Source organism: Embiotoca jacksoni, unplaced genomic scaffold (assembly GCF_022577435.1).
Source record: "Embiotoca jacksoni isolate LCO1_2020_lvr unplaced genomic scaffold, fEmbJac1.0.p SCAF_21, whole genome shotgun sequence".
NCBI classification, from domain to species: domain Eukaryota; kingdom Metazoa; phylum Chordata; class Actinopteri; family Embiotocidae; genus Embiotoca; species Embiotoca jacksoni.
The window spans coordinates 3,519,911-3,539,536 of record NW_027185352.1 but is presented as its reverse complement, the minus strand read 5'-3'; the positions used below and the strand labels follow the sequence as shown (position 1 = coordinate 3,539,536).

The 19,626-nt window shown below is 41.9% G+C and overlaps 1 protein-coding gene across 4 annotated transcripts in view; it reads right to left on the bottom strand.

The window, feature by feature from the left end:
- sbf1 (SET binding factor 1) overlaps positions 1-19,626 on the bottom strand; it is a 67,042-nt gene that overhangs the window by 41,137 nt on the left and 6,279 nt on the right. For 2 of the 4 annotated variants that reach the window (XM_069156434.1, XM_069156436.1), the window contains exons 2-6: positions 7,752-7,837; positions 4,872-5,009; positions 4,609-4,737; positions 4,290-4,400; positions 2,110-2,181 (exon numbers count right to left, since the gene is read on the bottom strand). In XM_069156434.1, coding sequence (XP_069012535.1) covers positions 2,110-2,181; positions 4,290-4,400; positions 4,609-4,737; positions 4,872-5,009; positions 7,752-7,837 — 536 coding nt within the window. The remainder of the gene's footprint in view (positions 1-2,109; positions 2,182-4,289; positions 4,401-4,608; positions 4,738-4,871; positions 5,010-7,751; positions 7,838-19,626) is intronic. The other 2 variants (XM_069156435.1, XM_069156438.1) reach the window with 1 other exon arrangement.

The window sequence follows — 19,626 nt, the reverse complement described above, 5'->3', positions numbered from 1 at the left end:
ACACACACACACACACACACACACACACACACACACACACACACACACACACACAGCCGCAGGATAAGACACAGGTTAGAAACAATAGGAGTGAGGGCACCGAGTGCCCAACCTTGACAACAGTATGACAGTCATGGCAAAATTAAGCTGCACAAACAATAACATCATAAACGTAAACGGCAAGATGATGACCGTGTAAAAATGTGCGCAGCATTAGACATGACAGACACACGTGCAAAAGTAAAGCTATCATTTGGCATTCGGCAGCACAGTAACAGCAAGAGACGACATATCGTTTGGACTCAAACGTAAAATATACACAACAATAACAGTAGAAATAATGGAACATTCATCGATAGAGCAGTAATAACAGTGACAGGGGAAAAGAAGTATGCAGATTATATTACTTTACTACTTTTACAACTACTAATATGGTGTGGGTCACACACACACACACACACACACACACACACACACACACACACACACACACACACACACACACACACACACACACACGTACACACACAGAAGAGGAGCCTTATTGAGCACAGAGTTTGCTTTTGTCTTGTGACAGACCATCAGAAGCTACCAAATGAGCCATATCAACTCCTATGTCCCTGCATGGTTTTGAAATTACACTTAGACGATAACACTGGTCTGATGAGGGGATTTCTAAAGTTCATATATTTTCATTTCAAAACTGAAAACCTCTGACAACAGTTTGTCAGTTTTTATGTGAAACAGGTAGTAAAACTGATACTGACAGACTTCCTGCACAGACTTCATCTTTCAGCCTTGAACTCACCGACACACTGGTTAAAGTTCACAGAATACATGCTGCTCCACCTTTGTAAATCACCCACTTCCCATCAGGCCACCAGTCTTAGGGCTGCGTAAACTACGTAACCTGTCTATCACACAGTAGTTTAAAAAAAGGTTGTTTTTTAACAAGCTGTTTTCGTGTGGAAATTGTGCTCCATATGTAAAGAGAAGCCATAAAATAAGATGCTGATATGTCAGCCTGCCCCATCAAGAAAACTATGTAGCTTAGTAACAAGGCCTGGTTACTAAGCTATGATTGGACAGTTGCTGTTCAGGGGACGAATAAAATCAAATTAAAATGTGGTCTGTTTGAAATTCTGTTGGAATTCAGATTTTTACTGTAACATTACTTCACATTTGTGTACATATTTGCATACGCACACAACATAGAACTCTCAGGTCAGCTTTAAGGAGGGTTTGACAAGAGTCATTGGACTTTTGATAGCGCTGCCACGACAGCAGGTATAATGGCGGGGATTATTTCAATGTCCTGTTGCAGTTAGCATGTAGGATGTGTGCGTGTGAGGATGACGTGAATAGTCTGTGGTAATGACAGACATTTAGTGAGAATAACAGAAGTCCTGTGTGGCTTAACGTCTACAGGAATGCGTGTAAATGTGTGTTTTTCTTTCCAAGTGGCCTGGAGAACAGAACTGTTTGTGCTTCACTGGAGAGAAGCGGTGCGAACCCATTTTTACAGGCCCTTAAGGATGATGAGCATGTGAACTTATGAGTGTTTGTGTTTTAAAATGTGTGTGTTAGTGTGTGAGGAGAGCTGGCGCATTAGCTTCGCTGTTTGGGTGTATATGGATGTTAATGCTGATTAGATCTGAATCCTGTCATTCAGAGGCTGTGCTGCCTGGTAGGAGCCATCTGTCATCACATATGGTCCCTGAGAAACTGAACTACGACCTGCACAACAACATGGTTCACTGTGTGTGTGTGTGTGTGTGTGTGTGTGTGTGTGTGTGTGTGTGTGTGTGTGTGTGTGTGTGTGTGTGTGAAACAACGTGAAAATAATGCTTTATCAATAACTACAGCAAATTAAGTTGATGACAAATGGGAGAGAAGAAAACAAGCAAGGAAATGATTGAAATGATCCTCTGGAAATACACAAAAAAGCAGGTCAAACATATTTTGAAGCGCCATCACATGATTTGAAATGACTGCGAGAAAGAACACATTCCTTAGAACAGAAGAGAAAACACCGGTCCATTTGATCAACAGAATCAATCACATCGAGCTGGTTGTTGATTGGTGAAGTTTACAGAATGGGAAAGTTACCTGGAGACAGGCCAGCAGCCAGTCACAGGCCTGAGGAACTTTGTCTAAACTACAAACTGGGGACTCATCTATCTGTAACACAGAGGAACCGGTGTACTGTTGGGTGCACACAAATGACACACAAGGGTTACAACATCTGTAAACCACAGAAGGAAGGTTCAGAGAAAATCAACACTTCCTACCGTATGTGCACCACGAGCATGAGTACATGATCAGAAGGTTTGTTTTAGTTTACTTGCACAGAAAAAATGTATAAAACACAAAGAAGTCACTATTTTTTGGAGGCAAATGTTAAAAAATAAAGACATAAATGGTAAAATGTCATGACAATCAAGTTGCTTAAAATAGAGTTAAATGATCTTTTTAGCTGCTGGTGATGCAAACAGCATATACATACAGTGGTGCTTGAACGTTTTTCTAGATTTTTTTAATAAATATGACTAAAAGCATCATCAGATAGTCACTTAAGTCATAAAGGTAGATAAAGGGAACCCATTTAAACAAATAAGTTAAAAATATTATACTTAGTCATGTATTTATTGAGGAAAATGATCAAATATTTCATATTTAGGAGTGGCAAAGGCATGCAAACCTCTGCTTTCAGCGTCCGCTGTGACCCCGTCGTGCAGCAAGAACTGCAACTAAACTTTTGTGGTAACTGTGGATGAGTCCTGCACATTGACTGGGAGGAAATGCAGCTCATTCATCTGTACAGAGCGGCTTCAGCTCTGAGATGGTGGTCCAACGTCCAATAACAACATTTCTATTGGATTGAGGTCAGGACTTCCAAAACACTGACTTAATTCTTCTTAAGCTGTTCCTTGGTACAATAACGTGTGTGTTTCAGGTCGTTGAGCCACTTTCTCTTTAGATTGAGTTCACTGACCCGATGTCCTGACATTTTACTTCAGAATTCGCTGGTAGAATTTATGATTCGTTGTTCCAATAATGATGGCGAGCCATCGTGGCCTTGATGCAGCAAAACAGGCCTCAACGCTGGTATTACCACCACAACGTTTAAGAGATGGGATGAGGTTCGTATGCTTCAACTATAACACTTCTTATTTAAAGTTATACACTTCCACAGATGTGTGTTGTAAAGATCAGACTTTGATATATTCCTGTTATCTAAATAAAAACTGGGCATCTTTCGATTTTTTTTTTTGGTCACATTGACACAGAAATATTGAAAACTCTAAAGGGTTTCACGAACTTTAAGCACCACTGGATGAGCAAAAACGAAAAACTAATTTTAATCGAATGGGAGCTTGTTGCACATTAAAGACATATATTTTGAATGTGATGAGTTACTGATAAAATGAAAGACATGTTATATAAAGGCAATGGTCAGGTAGTGTGTCTCATACGCTAAACGAAAACACAAACGTGTATAAATATATGGCTTGCAAAATGTGATGATTTGGTCTTTATGTGTTAAGAGTCACTGGTAGTCTACAAAGGAGGCCATGTGTTCAGATAACTATGAAATGAATGCCTCCCTCAAAGCCCATCTGACCTGAAACAAAATATCTACCGATGTGTGTTTCCAGAACAGCCAACTGAGCGCTCAGTGACACACTGAGAGATCTGCAGTAAAACCAGTGTTATGAAGAGGACTATGTCTCATTTTAGACTTCATCACTCTTTGTAGACAGAAATCCGTAAATTATTCAATTATCCAGGGAAACAGGAGGTATGTTACAAGCACTTCTGCCTCTGTAGAATCCTAATTTATTTTACGTGTATTCATACTGTAGTTTACACATAAAGGAATACAGGGTCCAAACTTTTTGACCACAACTTATTGTTTTTGTCATAAAAAGCTCACACAAGTACAGCACTGGCTGTTCATGCTGAACAACGAGCTCTACTACTCACTGAGCTACTTCTACATGCTGCTAGCGGCCTGAGAACGCTGCGCTGCTGAGCAATGCTTGGGGAGGCATAAGTAGCATTGACAGTGTAGGAAATGAGTCTGAGTAACGGTGTCACAGTTTAACTTCTGCTCCTCCACGACAAGAACTGTAGCTGCTGCTGGTGGGATAATAATACAGTTTACAGGAACAGCTTTGGTTTATAGAACACCTAAAAACTCAAATCATGATCAGATCTTTGACTGCTTTCATTGGGGGTGGGGTCAGAGTATCTATAGATATACAGATATCTATGAGTGGTTATACCTGGGAGCCTCCAGCGATGGGGATGACACAAGTGAGGAGATTTCCGACTACTGTTTCCAAAGGGGCCGACAGGCCGTCTACATGGACGGTGTAGATCAGACCCAGACAGTTCTGTTCAATGAAGAGGGTTGAAAACAGAAATCAAGGGTCATCCATGCCAAAAGGTCACACAATCCCCAATTACTTTAATAACACAATATCTACACTAAAGGAAATAAGTGTTTCCTCTCATACTAAATCCTCCTCCTGAAAGTCGATGCACAATGCAAACCCCCAACACATGTTGATGTCGTATTTGGAAAAGTTGTGTATTTCATACCCTGAACACCTCGGTGTGATCCAGTCGGGACACCAGCACCAGGCTCTTGGGGGCGAAGACCTTAGCTTGTTGGACAACGGCCGGCTGCTCATCTGCTTCATCCGCCTCGCTGGCCTTCGCCTTCTGCAGCTGAACACAGAGCAGAGATACATTACTGATAGCACATCAGCCCAGCAATAATCTCGCAGCCGACTTGGGAACCCCCGAACATTCAACTCCCAACACAGATCCCTCTGACACTGATGAGCTGATGTCTGTCTCACCTGCAGGTTGTCTAACCCCTCCCAGAAGGTGAAGCAGGCACCGTAGTGGTGGTCCGAGTTGATGTCAGTCAAAACCGCTACAAAGAAGGAGGCCGGCTGCCGCTCGGGACCCAGCTGCCAACCGCTGGGTTGACAGAACTACACAGGAGGAGGGGAGGAAAGGCGTGGGAGGAGGTGGCAGCATCGGGGTCAAAGGTGAAACACCGACATGGATTGGGATCAGATGGTGACGGGAACAACAGGACAAAAGAAGAGAGAGATTAGAGTACATACCAACCTGGGTGACATATCAGACAACAGCGGGCCACGTGTCGCTACAACACCTCGGAGTGATTCATTCAGGGCACGGCTATCATTAATGCAACAAAACAGGTTCTGAAAATTTTCCATCCGCTAACAGCGCCAGAGCAGCTCAGATTGAGCAATGGGAATAGACATGACAGCATATTCATTTCTATTCACTGTCTTTCGGGTTTATGGTACATAACTTTCAAATATTTACTCACAAAATCTGAAAAATTACTGGAGCAATAAATACGGTCACAATGTTGACTGAAGTAGGCAAACAATAAAAGGTCAACATTAGCGGTGTTTTGTTTAGACATGACATCTACTGTAATATGTTATGCTATTCATGAGGTTGCCTCACCAACCTGGTGAGTTGATCTGAAGTTGGCAAATGATATGTGTAAACAAATTACACATGCTACACATGCCGGCGTGTGTAAACACGCTACACATGCCGTTTGCTGGTTGCTTTTATCTCAGTTCCCTGATTAAGTCACGTTTAATTATCTGTTTCAGATCTGAATCATATTATGAATCTACACTGGCAGCTGACCTGCTTAATAAATAATAGGGATGCACCGAACTGACTTTTCCTCTTTTAATAACAATTAAGATACCATGTACCACTCTGACGGTGTTCTTATCATCTAAAATGTCTCACGCTTAGATCTCTGATTAAGATACGATAAAGCTGACTGCAGATCACGCTGACTTTTTAATCGGGCCAAAACGCACCTGCTAAACAATGCAGCTCCTCCAATACGATGTTTTATCTTATCCGGTCCATGCAAAACTTTCTAAATTACCTCTAAATAACGCTCTGTGATGTCATAAAAACTACATGGAGTATATTTCAGTAACACCAGCTAAGTGTGAACGTTATTATCAACGCTGTCAGTTCCATATTAAAGTTATGGTTTGTACAGCTTTTTAAGTCTAAAATTAAAGCATCTTTTCAAGCACTGTTTAGTTGCATGAACCAAAAACGTCCAAACTCTCAAAGCCTTTATCAGTAAATTTGCGCTGTCGGTCAGCAGAGTGAAGCAGGTGAGCCGGCCGCCGGCCACGAGCTGCTGCGGTCAGACGGACGCTTTTGTGGACAGAACGCAGACGGGAGTCAGTGAGGCTTAAACAGACGGAACTTTGGATTCCAACTCACCCGCTGCATGTCAGAGATTACCGCTACTGACAACAACTGGAGCATGAAAGCATCTGTTTGTGTGGCAAAGTCTAACGAGAGACCATAAATAAGGCTTAAAGCTCCAATAGAGATCCCAAATCAAGTTTGAATGACAGAACCCAAACATGTTGATTTTCTGCATCAGCGAGGTTTCAGTTCAGTAAATGCCGCGGAGTATTTATTAAGGTATATGTTGATCAAATTCAGAGGCTGGCCAAAAAGTAAGTTGGAATTTGTGGAAAGGGGGAGACCATAATTAGGTCAATGATGTTGTTTAGGATATTTCTCTGCACCCATTTGTTTCCGCTCCGTGTGAGAGTTTCATTGATGGTCACGCTATCTCTCCTCGGTTTGTCTGTCCGCTCTATGTTCTTTATGTTCTACAGAAATGCATCTTTTTTTCCATCAGATTGTCACATGTTTGTATCATTTCTGTTCTGATAAAACCATGGATCTTTAAAAAGTCAACAAGCTCAGAAAAACAAGGCCTTTTCCGGCAAATCCAAGTGGGATATAAAATAGTTTATTTAGCTTAAAAAGTAGAAGTTTCTCAACCCATAAATAAAAATCTAATCCTTCAGTTTATCAGAAGAATTAAAATTAAAAATCCCCAAGTTTGGAGATATATGGTTTGAAAAACTGTAATCTTAAAAGTAAGAAGCAACTAAAGCTGACAAATACAGTGGAGTAAAAAGTCAAATATGTGCCTCGTCGGCCACAGTGGCAGTCAGACAAAAAACTATAATTGCCAACCCTGGTAGGGACAATATACATTATACTCCACAATACTGTTGGACAAAGTAAGCAATATATTCTTAAAGTCTGAAAGAGAATGTGGTAAAAAACAGTTTTTTGGTGGCACAGCAGGAAAAGTCAGAAAGTCACCAAAACAAAATTTCAACTCAAGAGGACCGTGTATTTCCATCCCTGATATTATGCAATACGGCAAGTGACAATGAAATACTTAAATATCCCCACTGGGGGAATAAAAATGTCAGCCTTTCACATCTCAGTTTCTTATCAGGCTTCTGGGTCAAACCGGGCCACAAGTTCAAATGTTTTATCACTTGTGGGTGTAAGAAAGACATGTTTTCTCATCTATAAATAACCTGCACCCAGAGGGGGCAAACTGTATCTGCAGCAAACACACAAAAACCAAAAAATGTTTCATTATACACATAAAAGCCTCGTTTGACAAACTGGCCTACCCATAACTAATTTACATATTTAGCTATGACCACATGAAAACCAATTACAGAGGTCAGAGTGTGAAGAAAGCATTAGTTCCTGCTAAAAATCCTATGATGCTGACAATAACGATGAAGGGAGCGAGGGCATTGAACCTCTCATCCTGACTGGGTTAGAGTGTGTTGCGGTACACGGGAACATGACTGTGCTGTGTGTTGACTTACCAGCTCTATGCCTTGTGGGAACGGGCTGTCCTCCCAGTCTTTCTCAGGAAACCGCTGGAGAATGCAACCTTGACCTTCACCCTCCACTGCAGGGAGACACAGAGAGTCACGAACGCAGAGGTCAGTCCGTGTTATTTAGATTGCCTGATGTCTTGTTTGTTTCTACTAATAAGCTCCTTGGAGTATTTCATAAACCATATCATTTTTCTGTTGTCTGTATGTTGGCAAACAAATGAACTCGAAATTCAAATAAACATGTTTTGCGGCACCGTATCACGATGGTTAAGGACACTGGTATGTATGCAGTCATACGATGGCGTGTGTCCTCCTCTAGCTTTGTAACCTGATGTCTGTTTTAATGCTACGCTATTGTACATACAGTGAGGGAACAAATCTGCAATATTACAGAACTCAAAACAGTAAGAAGACAGTTTGTTTGGAGGATGTTGCCACACCGACTGTTTCAACAGCGCTACCTAAAGACTCTGCTAGTTGACTAGTGGCTCTTAGTCCAACCAATAGTCAACTAGTCATTGCGTGCTTACAATATTAGTTACATTACATAAATAGATACATTTTCAATACTAAACCATAAAAATGTCCCTTTAAAACAACTTATAGAAGAGCCACGTGAACAAGCCACCTGTTAACAACAATGCGAACAGCAAGAGCAGTAATACTTCTGAATTTTCAGGTACAACCAGCGAGGAGACTTCAAATTTTGTTTGTATATCTAGAAACAGTATATTGTATCTGTGGTCGAGTCTATACCTGATTATTAACAGAGGTATTTGAGAGACAGAGTGACAGAGAGAGGAAGAGTAGGTGTATTTTAGAAAGCCTACAATACAAAACCAATTATATGCAATATGTTACCACTGCAGAGCTACGGTTCCTACCTACAGTACTACCTCTAGTGTGGTCTACCTCACAGCCTTTACTCTTCATGCCAAACCCTGCAGAGTGAGAAGAGGCAGAGACAAAGTTGTGATGCTGCATGAACTGGGCTGTTGTTTCCTTTTCTGGGGCAGTGACGAAGGTACACCGCGTTCAGATAAATGTTCTGCTGAAACTCAGGCCTATCGAGACACTTTATGGGCCGATCACAGTAACCTGTCAACATGCAGTGGATGTTTATCACGCATTCGCCACAAAAGGAGTTGCTCATTTCCCACAATAGCCCGGCGGACCTAAATCCCACAAGGCCAGCCTCCTAACACAGAAGGCTCCGCAGGGGTCAAATGTTTCTGCAAGTTATTTATAATGTGTCTGATAAGGCACCGATCCTGTGTTTGATCTATTCCTGCAGCTCAATGACTAATCAAAACTCGGTCAACAAGCACTTTTGTCATCGACTAACATTTAGTCGACTGTTTGAGGGCAGCTCATGTTTCACCTGAGGACCATAAAGCCTTTGAACCAACAAAGAAAAGACGCACGTGGTGATGTTTTAACATCTATCGCTCAGATCAGCTTACTTTGAATGTACAACTCAGCTTCCTCTTTCCATTGCTAAGCTACTTAGTAATTACTGACTTAAGCGGAAGAAAGAAAATGTACGGGCAGAAACCTTTTATCTTTATGTTTAATTATTCAAGCAGTAGTCAAAGCATTTGGCCAAAAAGCTCTCAATAAACCCAATGACCACTTGCTTTTCTTCATAGATAGGAGAGTGTGCAAAGCGAGAATCTTTCCTGAGAGGAAGAACTTCAGAGGTGATATATGCATGACACCGGGCACAGCTGTAGTGCATGCTGAACCACGTTAGAGGCATATTCAAAAAAGCTTGCAGCCAACAAATAAGTTGGTAGAGCGAGTATGAGGAGTATTGACAGGTCAGTCCCTTGAATGAGTCCATATGTAATTGTTCAACATTGGTGAGATGTGCTCAAATGGCTTATTTGCTGCTGGTTAATGAGGCCGTTTCCAGGGCCTGGCTCATCACAGCGGCACAATGACACAACAAAGGCAGACTTATGTAACCACCACAGGCCCGTCTCTCAGCTCAGTTCCAACCGAAGCTCGACTACAGGCTGCTTAACGGCAGCGTCCCTCGGCACGGAGAAAACACATTACCTCCCAATATGAAGGATATAAACTGAGAATGAAACTGCAAGAGTTACAGAGCTATTCTACAAAATCAAAACGAGAGGTTTCCCAGCATTTAGACCAACCCCAAACATGTTGTAAGAGACTGTGCCTCCAGAGAAGCTTTACCACAGAGGCTGAATGAAAACAGAAGCACAGAGATGGAGACAATACACAAACAGAAAGTAGGCCAGCATCCAAAACACACCAGGAAATGCTAAAGTGATTTAGTCTCCCTTGGGAACAAGACATACACCAATGCTTGTGGGAGTGGTGCTCCGGGATGAAGTTATCAAAGCCAGGAGGTTCAATTTCTTTTCGTTTTGAGATGATTGCTCCTTATCTGTAGCCCCAACAGCACCTCAAGAGTTTTCACTGTAAAACAAACACTGAAACCTCAAGAAGGAACACATGAGGTGCACAGTGTCAGTATTTACATATACTGTACATACATACAGACACTTAGACCTCATGACCATAGACGGGAGCTGGGTAATCATGAAAAAACGTTCAATACCAGTATCGACACCATGACTTGTACACCGGTTCATGAACAATGCTTTTTCTTTTTTGTACCAATTTTACAAAATCCATTTCAACGAAAAAGAAAGGGCTGGTGATGATTTGCTTTCTCCCCTTTTGATGTGCATTGTGACTTTCCTTTTGTACAAATAATGCAATTCTAGATTACAATTTGATCAACTTTTTGTTGACATTTTAACACCATCCAAACATGGCAAAATGAGTCAATGAGGAATACATCCAAAAACTACACATATCACAGTCTTTCTGAGTTTTATTTCACCTGCTATGAACCTCCTGGCTCTGTCTTGAAGCCAATGCTAAAAATATCATTCATTAGTGATACCACGGAAGAGGTCAGTAGAACATAGTCCGGGTTTCCCAGGTTTCTGGAGAGCTCTGGTCGGTGTGTGTGTGTGTGTGTGTGTGTGTGTGTGTGGGGGGGGGGGGGGGGGGGGGGTTGGGTTGGGTTGGGTTGGGTTGGGTTGTAAAGACGATGCATGCTGGTTTGGGGGTGGTTGGGGGGGGGTGCTGCTGTCTGTGTCAGCTGCAAACTAACTACTTTTAATAAACATTGCAAATTAAGCTCAACTCGGTAGGCAGACGTTTCTTCATTTACTGTTTATGAGCAGCTGAGATTGTCACTGCAAAGAGGATAGCTGGTCCACCTTAAAGGTCCGTCCACCTTCAGTGAGCCTGGTCAGGTTTGACGAGTGTTATCGCTAACTTCGAGATTAACAAGCCTTCACTACATCAGCTGGTGGCCAACAAGACGAGGGAACTTGACATGGGTCTTGAGGAGTTGTAGCATTTATTCACTAATAGTTATTTAGGCCGTCTAACTATGCGGTCCATGTAAATCCATTATCACGTACAGAAGTTTGCGATGATGACATGACTGCGTCTTCAAGCTCATGAATAATTTTGTAGCACGCTTTTAACTTTTTCTGTAATTTTTGCATTTCACATGATCATCTTAATCACTTCAGAGAAGGCAGGTGTCGATTTCATCTGAGTGAGCTGAAAAATGACCACATCTGTTCCACAACGACCACAGCAGAAAATCTCAATTCACACAAGTCTCCTCCTTGTCACACACGCTGCTTTCCAGTCAGGTGCAGACTTGGCAAAGATTAAAAACAAATCTCCAGGAATGAGAGTTATTATATCCAGTCATAGTGGAAGAGTGAAACTGTAGTTTTTTCCTGCAGGTTGTATTTTATTCAACAAACCTGACATCTCAACTTTCATCAAACACTCAACAATGGTATATATAAAAAAAAAAGTTACTACTGTTCAGGTAGCAGACAGTAGTTGGCAGGCATGGAGAGCTGCTGCTGATGTAAGACAATAGTTTCAAAGGGCTCACTATCAGTCTACGTGGAGTGAGAGGAGTGTGAAGTGAAGGGCGTGGCCTTGCAGCGATATCACATCCGGCTATCAGCCAGAACTGTTGTGTAACAACAGCAGGTTAGCGACTGGATGACTTTCAATCTCATTTTGAGGCTTTTCTCTGACTGCCACACACGGCTCATTATCTCTACAACTATGCTCTTGCATTTTATACATCACCCTCAATGCTTTTGCACATAATGTTTTCGGTATCTAATTGTTTTTGCATCTTCTTCCTGATTTAATTGAAATGACCACCGACCTAAACTAACACCTCCTACAGACTTGCCATGAACAGCTGCCGCACTGCGCTGTATTTCTGTTCGTTTGTCCACCTGGTGAATCAGAGACTGTGTAAAAACAACCGTGTGTTTACAGTCTGAGCAGCACATTCAGCATGTCGCATTCAGTTCCTACAGTGCTGAGCAACCACAGAGACGTCCACGTCTCTGTCAACGTGCAGACTGTGAGCAGACTTTTCGTCCACGTACTCTCTAGGAAGCAGCCAGTGACAGCCTGATCACACGTCCATGGCTCCCTGGAGTCCCAACCAGCCATTTTGTTCCAGTTCTTAACAAGTACTGGTTCTGACTGTTCACACACACAAAAAAAAGAAAACAAAATGTTGAAGTTTCTTTTCAGCCATATTTAGGACTTGGACCACAATAAACTTCAATTAAGCAGGTTTCTGGTTAAATCTAGATTGCTGCATATTGAAGAAGATGAAAGGCAGAAGCCTGGCTGTGGGGGCCAGCGCTGGCGATGACCCCTTACACAGATGACTACTAGCAGTGACACAGGATGGATGCAGCTTGGCTGCTCATGTGATCCCTGAGTGATGGCAAACAGAGTTGAAAAAAGTGTGTAGCTCAGTGAGCGCGCGTGCGTGTGCGTGCGTGTGTGAGTGTGTGTGTGTGTGTGTGTGTGTGTGTGTGTGTGTGTGTGTGTGTGTGTGAGTGTGAGTGTCATGCTTCTGCTGAACCAGACCACAGTCTCTTGTTTGCAAGCTTCCAAACCACAGTGACACGACATCAGGCTGTTTCCATAGCAACTGCAGTTATTGGGACAAAGGAACTCGCTGTGTTTTCATGCTCATTTGTGAGCAGACTTGCAACTATGTACAAAATGAAGTATTTAGGTTGATATTTAATTACATTGCCAAAACTCCTCTATAAGGTCTTGAGAGTTTACTTATACTGCATTCATCTTCTGGCATTTCCCTTTTCATGCTGCAACAATACGTTGAGTTGGGGAAAAAAAAGATGATTGACTTAAGTATCTTTTAATCAATACAGTGGTTCCTGAATCTATGTTTATTATTTGCACAGACCTAACAGCAAACAGCTAACCATTTAGTCTATTAGCATTGGGGCAAAAAAAAAAGGTGGCCAAAGGGTGCCCGTTTTAACACTCAAAGAATCGATCGTCTCGCTGCTGAATGGTAACGGTTCAACTTTCAGCTAACTGCTAACAGCTAAGCTGTTATTGTCTAACTATTTGTTGACCGGAGGCAGCAACTACATCAACGCTTTCAGTCTGAGATGAGCTGAGTGCTCCAGAAATTAACCACCAGTGATTCCGCTTTGATTCATTTCATTCCAAGAGCTCCATGAGTGTATTGGGAGGAGACACCTATCAACTGCTTAACCTTTTAACTAACAGTAATACAGTTACAATGACTCAAAACTTTCTTTAACAGGGCAAAACACTGTGGAAAACAACAATTTTTGACATAAAAAAATGTGTAAGACTAATAAATGTACATTTCCAAAATCACACTAGCAAATAGCACGCAGGGTACCCAAGCTCGCTGGACAGTAGCATGACTAGTGATGGTAAAACTCATCAACCACTAGTAAACAGCTTTGAGAGGCTCCGTCCCTAAAGTCTATTCAAGAAAAGAGATGGAGACTGAAAGATAGACCAGAGATCCACCAGAATAACACGACACGAGCCGTTTCTGCTGTTTGAAAGTTTTTGGGTAGAAATAAAAATCCACTGATGACCAAAAGACTATTGTGAAGTTTGGCGAGCCACTTTTGATCCGAAGCCAGTAGCATCAGTTACAGAGTGAAGCCGAAGGGCGGGACACCGCTGGAAGAGGCATTTCCACGACGCCATGAATAACAGAAAAAAAAAAAAAAGCAATAACCATCCACCCATATAAGGACATGGTCCCACTATAGTCAGTTGAGAAAGACGTGGTTAGAGCAACTATTTAATGACTGGACTCTATAGCAAACAGTCATTGTGCTCCAGTAAAGAGAGAGTTGTGACTCCCCTAATGCAACTGGAGGGAGGAGGCAGACATCCAGATCTGTACGCAGGATTCAAGGTCAGAGAGTTTCAGTTGTTAAAATAATGAGATGCCGTCACAATGTTCACATCCAAAAATGCCCCCATTATTGTTGTGAACTGCATCTGTTGCAGTATTGTTCTACGCTCAATGTTGACAAAGGCTACCGTCGGCTTGTTTACGCTCACATAGCGATGGCTCATAACTTCAGCCGAGTGCTGCTGCTCACAACATTTGTACCGACATTATCCTTTCAGTTTGTCACCGTGTAGCTGTTGAATGCAGTATTGCATGCGTGCATGTGTGCGGCAGCCTCAGTGGTTTTCTTCGAGCTATACCTGATAACTGTTTTTTTTTTTTGTTTGTTTTTTTAAGTACAGTACACAAAGCCAACTGTATCAGTAGCTTTTCAAAAGGCACAGAAAATATGACAAGAACCTGCATGAAGCAAAGGTAAATGGAGTAAATTGAGTTTTTGGTACTTGAAGGTTGTATATTGTAGTATTAATATTTGTTCTTGTTACTAATTAAACCCAGGCCATTTATCATTCACATTCTGTTTTCATATTTCAAGCAGCTGGGCGCTGCAGTAGAAATTTTATGCATGTTTTATTTTTTGGAACAAAACAGTTTTATATGAAATAACAGTAATGTCTTTTGTTATCATCTCAGTCTTGTTCCTGAAATTTGGGTGAGTATAAAAATTGGAATCGAGAGTCAACAATTTTTCGCTATTGTTACGCCCCTAATATACTGATATTCATGCACCATGAGCTGAATTTCTAAATTTGCAGCAGCAACTACAGTGCGGGTTGAGTGAAATCAAATTTCACGTGTGCATGAGGAGAGCTGCCGTCACTGCATTGTGTTTCAGAACAGACTTAGTATCATTATGTTACGATAACATCTCCAGAAACACTCCCAGAGTTAAAGCATCCAAAACTATGACATCATTGAATTCAGACTGTACACCGCACCCACTGACGATGCTCTTTCTGCTGTCCACCCAGCTTCCCATTACACATAAATTCATTTACACGGCAACACGCAGCACTCACTTGTGCACTCTCAGAGTGCACAACAGTGTTGTTGAGCGATATGAAGGAGTGCGAGTCAGTTAAAGTCCAAAGGCCCTCGTTGCATCAACATGGTTTCATTTCACTGAAGTCCACAGAGCTCTTCAGCACATACTTTAGTAACACTTGACATTTAGCAATGTTTGAATTGGCTGTCAGATGATGGAGAAGATGATAATATTACATAAATAAATCAGTCGAATTATGTTCAAAACCAACTGGCTGAGCAGAGCTGCCATTTAGGAACTAATAGAGGGTGAAAAAAAAGCTCCATCTGGCAACAGCCGTCACCCTGGAGACAATGTGGGACATTTCCTTTGTGCAAAAGCTCTTCAGCAAACTCACATCCTTCCTACAAAACTAATGCCCCCCTCCTCCACCATCCAAACCCCCAAAACAAAAGAGAAAGGCTTTCCAGGAGAGGAAATGGCCTCAGAGAGGGGCACAGCAGCCAGAATGACCAAACTCTTTTCAGTTGTAGGTAATACATTCCTTCACATCTAATACATATCAACATGTTAACTGATGGTTAATACCGTGGCTTTTATTTCTTCTCTCTTCTAATTTCCACTCTGCAGCTACAGGTGGCTGTCTGCGATGGCCCTCAGCTTTTGTCTGAGCCACCGAACAGACTGAATAGCGTGGGGGTCCGTGCCAAAGCTCACAGCGCACAGCCCATCTACTTTCTAGTCACTCTGAGCAGCGTTTCTCAACCAAGAACAACCAGGATTCAACTTCCACTCAATACAAACAGACCTCGACCTGTTTAATCATTCATATCCTGGTCATAAATAGCATATCGGTACATTATTTCATCAGGTCTAATCGCAAACAGCAAAACACAAGACATTATTTCAGTGCATTAGTAAAGTTCCCTGGAAGCGAAATCAACAAATGCAATGAGTGACTCTAAATGATAAGAAATCGAATTTAACCCTAAGACAGATCTTTTGGCTACCAAAATATTGAATTTGGCCCATTTTAAAACTAATCAAATCAATTCCTTTTAATAGAATCAGACTACAATCAGTGGCTTGCAGCGATCTATTTCAGTAAACAAGGATTTGTGGCTCGTTTCTAAGGTTGTGAAATCACTCTTCCTACGATAGCAAGTGCACGTACAGTAGGAAATGTTTATAGCCATCATTTTAACCTAACGAAGTCAAAGGCTATTATCAACGGTTGTTCTGGATTACTCAACTAATAATAATACACCATATAATTTACTGTGATACCATAATATTTTCTGAGACAGCTAACATACCGTAAAAAACTGAAACCGTTGCAACCCTCGTTTTGACAATATTTTTGCACTTGTTTACTCATCTATGTGAGAGTGAAAAACACATTTAATAAGATCACTTGTGTTATAAACTTAACTGTCAGCATGAGCGAGAATTGCCATTGAATTGTTTCTTAACAATTACTGCAGCGGGTTGGAATACAAACCTCGACATCCTGACAGGGAGCTCAATGCTTGTCTTTATTTGCATGTATTCATATTTGACTAAAGGGCGGCTGATCTAGCAATAGCGACAAGACTTCAGTGTGTGTGGAGAAAACTCTCCGTCTGCCCGTCACTGCCCCCCCCCCCTCCTTTGCATCCACAGAAGTCACAATGACAAGCACAGTGCATTTATAAAGGAGCTGAGAGTCCTGAATAACCACCAGCTGAGCACAGTTTCAGCCTGAAACACACCAAACACAGTTATCTGCGCACTTCTTTATCCTTCTGTCTTTTCAAATTCCTACACAAAGTGGATATTACAATATAGCTGTCAGAGTCCACTGACACAATGAGATGTGTCAGGAACAACTAAAGGCCAGGTCTCGGAGTATTTGGGTGGATAGCAATAAAGGTGTCACGTTCCCACAAATGAGTGAAATTAGACTTTTTATGAAGTAAGATGTGCCCCATTCAAACCACATTGGAAAGTGGTCTGGGAGTGTGAATACAAGTCGGTTCAAGGCCACACTGGAGGAACACCTGCTCCGCGGAGGTCCTCTGCGTAGGCAAAACACTGCATGGCTCTGCAGAGTGAAGCTGAACTGAACAGAAAGTAGGAGAGATTGTACGTGCAAAGTGGACCGGTGGCTATTAAGCGGCAGTTTACTGAATAAAAAGGCAGGTTGTCTACATGGTGCTCCTTCACAAAAGCCTTCTCTGTTTTTTGTTTTTTTTTAAGTTTACTTCATCAGTCATTTCTGACCTATTCTAGACTCACGAGAGCCCTGGACTGCTCGCACAGTTCATTTATCCACTGCAGTGCAGAGGCCGACCCTCTCAATCGCACTGGATCACCCCTGACACACGGTGAAGCCCAAACTAAACGGCCTCACTAGCTGGTAACAATCACATGATGGGGAAGGAACACTGCATGATGCTGTCAGGGATGATTTTGTGGCTCTGAATGAGGTTTAAGTATTCAAGAGAGCAGCGTGGTGAAGTACTCAAGAAATATGTTTTTGGTGAATTAATGAAAATGTGTGTGAAGCAGCAGCATGAGGATCTCATAAAGACTGGCATCGTTCATCCGGGTCACACTGTAGTTGCAACATACACTTAACTTTTATTAGAGTTACCTAAAAGGCAAGAGCAAAGGAGTAACAGTGAACCAGCAGATATGGATAGATGGATTAATAAATCTGGTTCTTCACCACAGACACAATGAAATATAGGATTTATGAATGTAAGCAAGGCCTCAAAAACGAGACGTAAACGAAACTTCTGAGTGCTGCTCCACGCTACATTACTAGAAGATATTATAGCTGTGGGCCAATGCACTCAATCACAACATATCCTCTGGCTTCCGGGCCTTTGTCCCTCGAATCATTTCAGCCAAACATGCTTCTTTCTTACATTCTAATAGTATCAGATTGAATTCAGTCGTAAATGAACCCCCCAAAACTCCACCAGAGCTTTAACCACCCACGAACATGTACCAGAAACAACATCATCAACCAGCAGAGAAAAACCGTGTGCGTGTCTCATAACCAAAGAGGAATTAGACCAAGTACCACTAATACAGTGGATGGAGACTGTTTGATTTAGGTTCAGACTGTGGCTGACACGTATGATTAATACGGGATTATACATGGATGCATGTCTCAAAGGGGCTATTATACTGTTTATTACTTTTAATGAATGCTGAGTTCTCTCATGGTAAACCCTAAAGGTACAGATTCAAATTATGAATTTAATTATAATTAAATGATGCGATACATTTTTATTTTATCTCCAACCAGAAATGTACAACCAACCAAAAGCCTTCAACATTGATCAGAATGATGTTTAAAGAACACAGACTATTTACTGGGGGAGGGGAGAGCAGCACTGACTGTACCATAAACATACAGTGACAAAGACATCAAATCAGCTCTGGACCAATAACTGTCCTTGAATCTGCATATTCAAACCAATCACAGACTACATATAAGATTAGAGTGGGTCGCTGGGAGGCAGATTTCTCGTATTTGTTTTTTTTTCTGACGGACAGATTTGACCTGGAGGCCGTCTTAATAAAACTGAGGCTTAATCTTTTACCACCAGTCACTCTTTCAGTGTCTCTGATGCATATATTTAGCTCCTGCTGTGAGAATTGCCAATATAGTGGAGGCAAAGCAAAGAACTAAAGAACAAAGTTTCCTTTCTTGATTTTACATCATACAAACATCTAATAATACTCTGTCCCTATTAAAAAAAGAAGACTTTGAAAGATGGGCAGTAATATTCCACAAGCAAGCATGTATCCCTTGGACAGATGGTGACGTGGTTACCACAGCAGCCAGCCGGCCTCACACAGCCGGCTCTAATAACCCTAACAACCCCTATCTTTAAATCAAAATGGTCCGGATACGCTGGAATCGCCCCTTGGGGATTTGAACGATTGCTCCCTGGAGCACCGACAGGCCAACTGTGAGCAGCACTGACTCAGGCTTTGTCCTGAGAGGGGACAGATAAATTCTCTGAATTCCAGGGAAACCATCAAAGCATTATGGAGGAGGGCATCCACTCTGATCCGCTGTGCAACCCCATCTGGTTGGTGGTGAATCGTGGGCTTCTGTTTAGTAGGAGCACGCCGGCTACTCGGGACTGGCTAACTATAGCAGCTAACAATTGGGTTTTCAGGGTGCGACGCCGGGCTTCTGATTCACCGAGCCTTGTCTCCATCACAGAGAGTAAACTACATTTAAAGCATGTACCATTATCACTAAAGAAGGTAAAGGAATAACTAAACATAACACACACTGACCAAGAAAGACCAGGAGAGTGAGAGACAGAGAGAAGTTATCGTTAACTGCGAAGCTAAAAAAAAAGCTAAAAAAAAACGATCAGATCAAAATAGCTTGTGCACGACTGTGTGAAAAAAAGAAAGTCGCTAAAAGGAAAGAGCTATGAGTGCTTGAGCCGAGCTAGTGCAAGTTTAAATGTCTAGCGGGTATTTAGCTGCTGTAATGAAGAACATAACAAATGAAAAAAAAATGCTGCTGGTCACCCAGA